The 9972-nt window shown below is 33.5% G+C and overlaps 1 protein-coding gene across 2 annotated transcripts; it reads left to right on the top strand.

Moving 5' to 3' along the window:
* The first annotated feature begins 2163 nt into the window (after positions 1–2163).
* LOC110871565 (serine/threonine protein phosphatase 2A 57 kDa regulatory subunit B' theta isoform) lies at positions 2164–7641 on the top strand. Of its 2 annotated transcripts, XM_035976312.1 has the most exons (3): positions 2164–2264; positions 2433–4683; positions 7130–7641. In XM_035976312.1, the coding sequence occupies exons 2-3, from the start codon at positions 3496–3498 to the stop codon at positions 7457–7459; spliced, it is 1518 nt and encodes a 505-aa protein (XP_035832205.1). In that variant the 5' UTR covers positions 2164–2264; positions 2433–3495; the 3' UTR covers positions 7460–7641. The 2 variants fall into 2 exon arrangements, with proteins under 2 accessions (XP_035832205.1, XP_021975939.1); XM_022120247.2 differs by lacking the exon at positions 2164–2264 and having other exon boundaries at positions 2265–4683.
* Positions 7642–9972: the final 2331 nt, after the last annotated feature.

The raw sequence follows: 9972 nt of genomic DNA, 5'->3' as shown, positions 1-9972 counted from the left end.
AGCGATTCGTATGATACGTTTGTTTTGTCATCCTCATCCGATGACGGAGCAGAAATATTATTATCAACAGTGGCGACGGTCGTGAAAGCCATTGTTGAAAATTCAGATAAAGGGACTTCCCAACCCGAACCCAAACGGAGGAAGTACATAGTTCGTGAACACGAAACCGCAAACGATTTGCTGGTAAGAGATTATTTCTCACCCGAACCAACATATGATGCAAACATGTTTAGGTGTCATTTTCATATGAGTAAAAATTTATTTTTAAAAATATCAAAGGATTCGGAGGATAATTATCCTTATTTCCAACAAAGACCTGATGCGCGTGGTAAGATCAGATTTACCAGGTGGCAAAAGGTCACGGCGGCCCTAAGACAATTGGCTTACGGCAATAGTTCCGACATAATTGACGACTATTTAAAAATGTCGGCACGAGTGGCTTGGAAAAGTCTTCATAATTTTTGTACGTATATCAATGAACTATATATGAAAAGATACTTGAGAAAACCGACGTTTAGTGATATGCAACGAAGAGAGAACGCAAAACCAAAATCTAATCGAGTCAAGACAAATAAGTTCAAACCTTCGAGCTAATTTGGTACAACATGTTTCGACACTTCGTAGATTCGACTCAATGGAAGATGAAGATGATTAATTGATTTTTTTCATAATGTATTGTTTTATTGCAGTTTTTTAAATTATTTTATATAAATTCTATAATTAATATAAAAAAAACAAAAAAAAACTATGCACATGTGGCACCTCCACGCCGCTAACCCATCCCCTACTACACCCTACTTTTTTTTGTGTGGAGTGGTGGAGCCCCCAAAAGAATTAAGGAATCTTGTATTTGTATAACTTATCAAATTATTTATATTTATGGTTGTTTTAATTAAAATTTGACCAAAGTATAGTGATGTCAACATTTTTAGAATATGAAAGTTTAACAAGAACGCCAATGTGGTACCATCAGACGACTTTAATTTACAATAAACTTTAATAAAAGACGATTACGATGTGGTTATATTGATTCGGTTAGAGAAGAAACCTTCGGTCAAAAATTTTAACATAAGTAAAGCACTCAACTACTCATGGCATGCAAATTCAACAACAACCATACCTATTAAATCCTACAAATAGCAAAGCTATTCATAAGGTCTGAGAAAGTAGGATATAGACAAACCTTGCATTTATTCCTAAGGATAGAGAGACTGCTTCCAAAAAAGACCCTCGCTCCAAAACTCATGGCATGCAAATCTAAAGGGAAAATTCAAAACTATTATTTATTCTAATGGAAAATCTTTTAATTGGTGTCATAACAAGCAATGTGGAAAGTAAGTTTAACACAGGTAAAGTATGGGAGCATACAATTTATTGTAGAGAGCTCTCGGTATTTAAGAATCAACATGATTTCTTTAGTGGCATATTTAGACGCGTGCTGGGATTTCTGCTAACAAAGAGACACTTATGAATTTTTTTAATTGACTTATTGGAAGGAACATCTATCCTTAGATCAGCCGACGTTTTAGTCTCCAGTTGAGGAGAAAAATACGCGTGTGTGGATATAACAGAGGTTTCCCCTTGTGGGCTTAGGGGTAGTGCTTTCACTGTGAGCCAGACTGCTTTAAAGGCTGTTTCAGGCAAAGTGAGCAAACACCAGAAAGCATACATTGACAACTAGCACGTGTTTATTCTATTTGCTTTTGATATTTTTGGTTTCCTTGCGTCAGAGGCTGTGGACATATTTAGTCGAGTTCAAAGGGTCATGCATAGTAATGGTATGATCCAAGATCTATGTATGTAGTTTTTAAAAGACTTAGTTTAAAAGACTTAGTTTTGCCACATAACAAAGTTACCTTTGAGCTAATATGAGACCATCACCGGAGAAATATACGTTTGAAGTTAGGAATTCTGAGTTCTGTAAACGTTTATTGAGTTGGAATTACCCCGATCAATAAGTCAAAGTTAGAATTATTAAAATCCAGCATCTGAATAAAATATCAATAACAACTTTTGAAAACACACTATTTTTATCATTCATCATAAAAACAATAAAAAATTATTACACATAAATATACATATCATTAACCTTTTAAGAAACCCTAAAAACTATTATTTACCAAATCCAAAAAAAAAAAAAAAGTACCACAAAATTTGAGTCAAGAAACAACCACAAAGGAAAAGGCCAAGCAACAAACATAGAAAAACACACACAAACATAAACAAAGAATAAGGGTGGCTACTGGCTTGGTCTTTCTTGTTAGGTGGGTTTCAAGATATTTTCTTCCTTAACACCCCCCACCCCCCACCCCCAATTTTCTTTCCATCAAATCCCCTATATTTGTTCTTTCAAGTTTTGTTCTTGATACCCTAATTCCCAATCTTGAAACTACACTAACTTGATCCACTTTTTTTTTTTCTTTTCTTTTCAGTTATTCCCTTTCAAGTGTTTGCTAAAAGAAAGTGTGAAAGAAAGTAAAGCAGGATTCTTGTGGTGTAGTGAAACATACTTTTTTATCCATCTGTCCAGCTCACAGGGGATAAAAAAAAAGCTCTTTTTTTTACATAAAAAAAACTATGTTATTTAACTTATTTTGAGAGATTTGCCCATTATCCCTACTTTCAAGTCCCAAGATTGTTAATTTCCATATGGGGTTTTTGTGTTAAATCAAAAGCCATAAGCTTTTTCTACAAGGGTCTTGATTTACACAAAAAAAAGTCCCAAGATTGTTAATTTACATATGGGTTTTTTGTGTTAAATCAAAAGCAAGAAGCTTTTTCTGTAAGGGTCTTGATTTATACAAAAAAAAGTCCCAAGATTGTTAATTTACATATGGGTTTTTTGTGTTAAATCAAAAGGCATAAGCTTTTTCTATAAGGGTCTTGATTTATACAAAAAAAAGTCCCAAGATTGTTAATTTACATATGGGTTTTTTGTGTTAAATCAAAAGCAAGAAGCTTTTTCTATAAGGGTCTTGATTTATACAAAAAAAGTCCCAAGATTGTTAATTTACATATGGGTTTTTTGTGTTAAATCAAAAGCCATAAGCTTTTTCTATAAGGGTCTTGATTTATACAAAAAAAGTCCCAAGATTGTTAATTTACATATGGGTTTTTTGTGTTAAATCAAAAGCAAGAAGCTTTTTCTATAAGGGTCTTGGTTTATACACCAAAAAAAAAAAAAAAAAAAATCTGATGTGGGGTATTTTGAAAAAGGGGACTTTGATGGTGTTTGAGGGGGTTTGTTTGAGTTTGATTCAGATTAGTGGGTTTTTATTGTATAGTTCAGATTTGTTTTTGTGTGTTATGTGTGTATTATCATAGGATTTCAAAAGGGTTTTGCTTTTTTTTTTTTTTTTTTTCCTATTTTAGATTTTGGAATAGTCTTTATGATGAATTTCTAGGTTTTTGATGATTTGGAGTAAATCTGAGTTGGGATTTTAGGGTTTTTTTTTTTTTTTTTTTTTTTTTTTTTTTTTTTTTTTAATTTGAGACATGATCAAGCAAATTCTCAGTAAAGTTTCCAGGAAACAATCAAAATCTTCCAAAAATCAAGAATCTTCAGGTACCCAAAACCCTAATTTCACCTCTGCAAGTTCAAAAAGAAGTGATTTAGCAAGTGGGAATTCAAGAAAGCTTGTGAATTCCGATATTTCGGCCCCGTTAAACACCCGATTCAATCCAAACGAATCGAAATTTCGTAATGGCGGTCCTGTAAGTGTTTCTTATGAATCTTTACCAAGTTTTCGAGATGTACCGAGCTCCGAAAAACAGAATTTGTTCATAAAGAAAGTGATTATGTGCTCTGTGATCTTCGATTTCAATGACCCGACGAAACACCTCAAAGAAAAAGAGATAAAGCGACAAACTTTATTAGAACTAGTCGATTTTGTGGCGTCTAGTAATGTTAAGTTCACAGAATCTGTTATGCAAGAGTTTGTGAAAATGGTTTCTGCGAATTTGTTTAGAGAGTTAACGCCTCAACCGCGCGACTGCAAAGTGTTGGAATCTTACGACGTCGAAGAAGAAGAACCGTCAATGGATCCGTCATGGCCCCATTTGCAAATCGTATACGAGCTTTTACTTAGGTTTATCGCATCACCAGAAGCCGATGCAAAAGTGGCAAAAAAGTTCATCGATCATTACTTCGTTCTCAAGTTGTTAGATTTGTTTGATTCCGAAGATCCTAGAGAACGCGAGTACTTAAAGACGATTCTTCACAGGGTTTACGGTAAATTCATGGTTCATCGTCCGTTTATTCGGAAGTCTATGAACAATATCTTTTACAGGTTTGTTTTAGAGACCGAGAAACATAACGGGATTGCTGAACTTTTGGAGATTTTAGGGAGTATTGTTAATGGGTTTGCTTTGCCGTTGAAGGAAGAACACAAATTGTTTCTTTCTAGGGCTTTGATCCCGTTGCATAAACCGAAATGTTTAGCGATGTATCATCAGCAGTTATCGTATTGTATTACGCAATTTGTTGAAAAAGATTGCAAATTGGCTGATATGGTGATAAGGGGTTTACTGAAGTATTGGCCGGTTACCAACAGTTCGAAAGAAATCATGTTTTTAGGCGAGTTGGAGGAGGTTCTAGAAACGACACAACAACCGGAGTTTCATCGGTGTATGGTGCCTTTATTCAAGCAAATCGCCCGTTGCTTGAACAGTTTGCATTTTCAGGTAATATTATTATTATTATTATTCTTTTGAGCATTTTTTTAATACCAAGTAGTTTATCAACTATGATTTGTTAATTTCCATGATTCTTGTTAGAATCTCATTTTATTATTGTTGTGAATAGTGATAGATATATACATAATGATGATATGGTTCTTTCTATAGGGAGTAGGGCTGCAAACGAACCAAACGTTCGGCGAACAGTTCGTGAACCATTCGGCGTTCGTTCGTTCGTTTATGAAACAAACGAACACGAACAAGAAATTTCGTTCGTTTAGTTAAATGAACAAACATGAACAGAGGTCGTGTTCGTTCGTTTATGTTCGTGAACGTTTGGTAACGTGTTCGATAGTTAATTAGTGTTTTTAGTTTTTATATGTATTTAAATACTTCAAAATTCCGACAAATTAAATATCTAATAAGTGTCAGCGTATTATATATTTTGTTTATGAACGATTGTTTGTGTTCGTTTGTTTCCATTTGTGTTCATGAACGATTGTTTGTGTTCGTTTGTTTCCATTTGTGTTCATGAACAATAGTTTGTGCTTATTTATGTTCGTCAACGTTTGTTTTTGTTTGTTGTTTAAAATTAACAAACAAACACAAACGAACACGAACAAGTTCATTTCCTTAACAAACGAACAAGAACATAAAAGCTCGTTCGATAAGTGTTCGTGAACGGTTCACGAACACATATATTTCTTAACAAACGAATATGAACAAGGCTCTGTTCGTGTTCGTTCGGTTCGTTTGCAGCACTAGATGTGGGTTTTCATAACTAAACAGTTAATGCAGTAAAACATCGGATATCGGTCAAGGACCGATATTTGAGATATAGGTTATCGCGGTGGGATATCGGTAATTTTTAATATAATGTTGGATTTATATGAATAGCAACTTAACATTTTAACACTAACAATTCAGTATACTCTCCTACCATTAACAAATTAACCGTTTGCAACTCGAAAAACGCTAACAATTGTAGCAACTAGGAACTGATCAAGACTTAAAACACTAACATTTAACAGTTAAAACTTAAAACACTAATACCAACAATAAGAAGAAAGACCAATGTAGAGCTAAGAAGAAAGGTACTGATATCGGGAAAATCGGTGATATATCGATCAGATATTAGTCCAATATCGCCGATATTATCGGTACCGATATTCTGACAGATATTTTGCACCGATATCTCACCAGGTGACCGATAACCGATGTATCGATGACATGTTGGCGATATTAACTGGATACTTTCATAATCAATGTTGTACTTGAAGAATTAGATGGTTGGTTGCTTAGAGTAAGGGATAATTTGCGAATTTTACGCTTATCTCAATAATTAGTTTTCTTGCCAAAATTTCTGAAAATTTTACTCTCCCACAATAATAAAAGACAAAGAAAGGTGTCGGGTAAGGGTAAAATTGTCAAAAGCAAAATTTCATGATGTTTTCGACATTTGTTGCTTGTTGAAAATTATAGAGTAATGATGGTGGCGAGATCCTCATTTATCGTAAAAAAAATATTTGAAGCTTTATAAATTTTGTGTTGAAGCCTTGAAGGGTAGATTTGGTATTTCCTAATGTTCATGTATTAGTTCTTCTGCAAATCCCTTTTGTACTGGTGAATTATTCAAGTTTTTTAAACGATGGTTATAAGAGATTAAGACCCTCATTTACCGCCCGATAAACCTGATGATAGTTTTTTAAAAAAATATCTAAGCTTGCTTATTGATGTTGTCGGGTCGAGGGTAAATTGGGTATTTCTCATAATCATGTATGAATTCTTGATTCTTCAGCAAACGCCCGTTCCAGTGTCTCATTCAAGATTTCTTTGAATTTACCCTCAGAACCCCCCCCCCCCCCCCACACACACACACACCCACACACACACACACCCACCCCCTTTTTTTTAAATATCTAAGCTTGCTTATTGATGTTTTCGGGTCAAGGGTAAATTGGGTATTTCTCATAATCATGTATGAATTCTTGATTCTTCAGCAAACGCCCGTTCCAATGTCTCATTCAAGATTTCTTTGAATTTACCCTCAGAAACCCCCCCCCCCCCCCCCCCAAACCCTTTTTTTAAATATCCGCTTATTGATGTTTTCGGGTCAAGGGTAAATTGGGTATTTCTCATAATCATGTATGAATTCTTGATTCTTCAGCAAACGCCCGTTCCAATGTCTCATTCAAGATTTCTTTGAATTTACCCTCAGAGCCCCCCACACCCCCCCCCCACCCCCACCCCACACACACACACACAAAAGGGATTTTTTAAGCCTTTTTATCGGCTTTTATTGATTTTAGTAATGAATGTATATTGGTAAGACGATTCTTGAAAGAAAAAAAATCAAAGCTTTGTTACTTGAAGGGTAGATACGGTATTTCCTTGTGATCATATTTGAAAAAAAAAAATCAGTGAATACTTATTTTTTCTATTGATTTTCTAGGTGGCAGAAAGAGCACTTTTCTTTTGGAACAACGATCACATCGAGAGTTTGATCAGGCAAAACCGCAAGGTAATATTACCAATAATCTTTCCTGCACTCGAAAGAAACGGGAGGTACCATTGGAATCAAGCGGTGCATAGTTTGACCTTAAACGTTCGGAAAATCTTCTTTGACCTTGACGCTGATTTGTTCAACGAGTGTTTACTCAATTTTCAAGAAGAAGAGGCGAAGGAAGAAAAAATCAAAGCTCGACGTGAATCCACGTGGAAACGATTAGAAGAAATCGCTGTGGATAAAGTTTCGAGTAATGAAGCTGTTCTTGTGAATTAGGAGTCGGGTTTGTCTAGAAATCGGTTAAAGATTCAAGCTTTTGTAATTCCATTTACAAAAGCTACAAAGTTGATGTAAATTTCTGTTGGTTGTTATGTTGTAGGGTGACAATTTGTTAAATTTAGTAAGATAAACTAGCTAAAGAAATGCATTTTGAGCAAGTTACAAGCTTTTTTTTGCTATGTTTGTTCTATCATTTTTTTACCTTTTGATTTGGTAATGAGTTTTCACTTTTTGTTTATATTTGTTTATAGGAAAAATTACAAGTTTTGTCCTTTATCTTTAAACCACTTTTCAGACTGTGTCTTTTTAACGAATGTTGACAGGCGGTGTCCTTTACTAGATATTTTGTTGCAAGTTTAGTCCTTTACACCCAACCCAGTTAAAAAACCCTGTTAATTGTTGGGTTTAAAGGACTAAACTTACAACAAAATACTTAGGTAAAGGACTAAACTTGCAACAAAATACCTAGTAAAGGACACCGCTTGTCAACAACTAACAGGGTTTTTTAACTGGGTTGGGTGTAAAGGACTAAACTTGCAACAGAATACCTAGTAAAGGACACCGTCTGTCAACATTCGTTAAAAATGGCGCCGTCTGAAAAGTGGTATAAAGATAAAGGACAAAACTTGTAATTTTTGTACTCTACTTGTTTAATTTCATACGATTCAAATTTGAGCTTGAAGCGTTGAACTCTTCTCGAGTCTTATTGTTTTATTGGCTCGTCGTTTATTAAAAATATCATTTTGCATATGACAAGATGTATTAACTTTCACAATTGTATCATGTAAATTTTTATATTGTATTGCATGAATATTAATATTATTATAATTATGTGCGTAGTAGAGGTAAGACTGTCTACATCTTACCCTTTTCAGACTCTACCTTAGCTTTGCTATTGGTGAGATTTACTGAGTACGACGATGACGATGATGTGCGTAGTAAGCTCGTTAAGATTCTCGAGTCTAATCAAGTTTGTGTTTGAGCTTGTTTATTAAATAAACTTCAACTTAGTCTTCAACCTTAGGGTAGGTTTGAATTACGTTTTTAACGAGTCAAGCTTCAATGGCTCACAAGTAGTTTTAATAATTGTAAGAAGACAACAAATCAAGTTAAGTTGTTGGAAGTTTTATTGATGATGGATTGATGGCTTTAAGTATAACTAAGGTACATGTTGGTTTAAAATATATGGATTTAACGATCGATATTTATACAAACATACTTACATACTATAAACATTTTTTCTTTGAAATTAGTGCAAATATTGACTTTTTTCATTAAAAAAAAGATGACTGACTCATTCAAATTTGACTTTTAGTTATTCAAGTTTCAACTACACGCTGTTTGACAAATGTGTTATTTTTTACTTTTTTATTGGTTGACGGTTTCAGTCTCATTGTAAACGTTGATGTGGATTTAGATGTGCTAGTGTCTATGAGCTAGGCGATAAACTACACCTTATTGAAATATATAGTGGTGTTCGTTTACCCCTCTCATTATTGGAACACTCAATCGAGTTTAATTATCAAAAGTTATCATTAGATGTGCCGCTTTTTAGTTATTATTGGTTTATCATTAATTTACTTTATCATTTGCCTTTTAGTGGTGGCACGTGTAACAAACATAAGGTAAGGATAAGGTAAGGATGAGCAAATAATCGTGTTAACTCAACCCTAACTGAATATATCAAACCGAACAGTTAACCAATGAATCAATTAAGCCATAATCGATTTAACTAAAAAATTACTGATCAATTTTTCTTCTAGCGTGCGTCATAACCAAATTAAATCAAACATAACTTAATGTTATTAATTATCAAAGATATTTCTGGTTTTTTACTCCATTCCCATGTTTGAACGTGAGTGCTGAGATCTTCACTTAAATACATATGCCTCTTCACTTAAATACATATGCCTCTACCAAATAAACTAGCCTTAAATTTCAAAAGTCTCACTAAATAAATAAATAAATAAATAAATAAATAAATAAATAAATAGTTTATTATTAATCAAATGTATAGTTTATTATTTTAGATATTTGTTGGATTTTGAAAACAAAAAAGAAAATACTTTAAATATAAAAACTACCACTAGGATTTAAAAAGTGATCATACTAAACCGTCAAACTACTAATATAACTAAATGCCGGTCATACAATGTTACAATTTACAATCTAGTTGGTTTGATTTCATGTTTTATAATGGGTTAGCTAAACTTATAATCCACTAAATTTAAAAGGAGATTATGTCACAAACCTTCATTATTCGTTATAAAGTTTCATCTTAAAACAGGATAACATACATGTCTAGGCTTGTTATGATTGTATTATTATTAATTGCTATCTCATAAGCTTAGTTGTATACTTGAATGAGAGAATTGATTAATACATAATCACTTTTAAGCAGTTACCTAGGAGAATTATGTGGAGAGACTTACACTTATTGCTTTAAGTACGAAACAAATGATGCTTATTTAACAATGTATACATTTCTCTCTTAGAGGGTATGGGCGGTC

The sequence above is a fragment of the Helianthus annuus genome, chromosome 8 (assembly GCF_002127325.2).
Source record: "Helianthus annuus cultivar XRQ/B chromosome 8, HanXRQr2.0-SUNRISE, whole genome shotgun sequence".
NCBI lineage: Eukaryota > Viridiplantae > Streptophyta > Magnoliopsida > Asterales > Asteraceae > Helianthus > Helianthus annuus.
The sequence above is the reverse complement of the archived record's forward strand: the minus strand, read 5'-3'. Positions and strand labels throughout refer to the sequence as shown.